General features: G+C 49.0%; 1 protein-coding gene across 1 annotated transcript in view; it reads left to right on the top strand.

Moving 5' to 3' along the window:
• LOC142473211 (inactive phospholipase C-like protein 2) overlaps nucleotides 1-705 on the top strand; it is a 37,617-nt gene extending 36,912 nt beyond the window's left edge. The window contains exon 6 of the mRNA XM_075580413.1: nucleotides 542-705. Within this exon, the coding sequence (XP_075436528.1) occupies nucleotides 542-705 (164 nt within the window). The remainder of the gene's footprint in view (nucleotides 1-541) is intronic.
• Nucleotides 706-1,002: the final 297 nt, after the last annotated feature.

Here is a 1,002-nt window from a genome sequence, read left to right as displayed (position 1 = left end):
AGGTCTATGGGGACATTTCTTGTAGAGGGGAGTCCCATGGAAGTCTATGAGGGATACTGTTTCTTGTAGAGGGGAGTCCCATGAAGGTCTTTGGGGATATTTCTTGTAGAGGGGGTACCATGAAGGTCTATGGGGGAAACCATTTCTTGTAGAGGGGGGGGGTGTCCCATGAAGGTCTATGGGACACACTGTTTCTTGTAGAGGGGGTCCCATGAAAAAGTCTATGGGAAAACATCATTTATTGTAGAGAGGGGAGTCCCATGAACGTCTATGTGGGCACATCATTTCTTGTACAGGAAATCCAATCTTTGCCTACTCCCCTTTCCTAACCCTCAGAGACACGTGTACCTTTTCCATGCATTATTAAATTCTCTTAGTGACGATGCTGCATGGAATCCATTCGTCCCGATTAAAAACCAAATACAACTGACTGACAACAACTTCATCTCCAACTTCTCTCTAAACCCGAGACCCCCTCGTCGCTTCCCCCTGGTTTTTGCTATTCCACCACCACCGGCATCTATTCCCCAACATCTTCCAGAAATGGTCACCATGTTCACCATTTCCGGCTACAAAATCAGGTCTAAAGTTCCCCCATCCAACGTGGCGAGAGGACTGCAACGCACAGTCACCGATATAACTCCCCTTCTACTGTATATCCTGCGAGGCCGTTTCCCAGTGCTGGAGAAGACTTCCATCGAGTAGATGGGACTTCCAACACAGGGTGGCGGTTTCACAGCCAGGGAGAAAACCACTTCTACACCACAAAGCGACAATGTTCTTCATACCGAGGTTTTGTTTGCTTGTATCTCTGTTGCCGGCTGCTGGCAGTGCCTTGTTTTTGTGCTAATGTGTTGTCCTGGGGGACGGTAACACGCCCAGTTGAAGAAGCATCCTGGGACTTCTCCCCGCTGGTAACCGTCTTCCTTGAAACCCATGGATGCGCCAGGGTAAACGACATTGTGCATTATACACAAGTGCGGCCGGCTTCGGAGAGCTTAT

This window comes from Ascaphus truei, chromosome 23 (assembly GCF_040206685.1).
Source record: "Ascaphus truei isolate aAscTru1 chromosome 23, aAscTru1.hap1, whole genome shotgun sequence".
Taxonomy (NCBI): Eukaryota; Metazoa; Chordata; class Amphibia; order Anura; family Ascaphidae; genus Ascaphus; species Ascaphus truei.
Note: the sequence above shows the minus strand (reverse complement) of the source record. Positions and strands in the feature narration are given on the sequence as shown.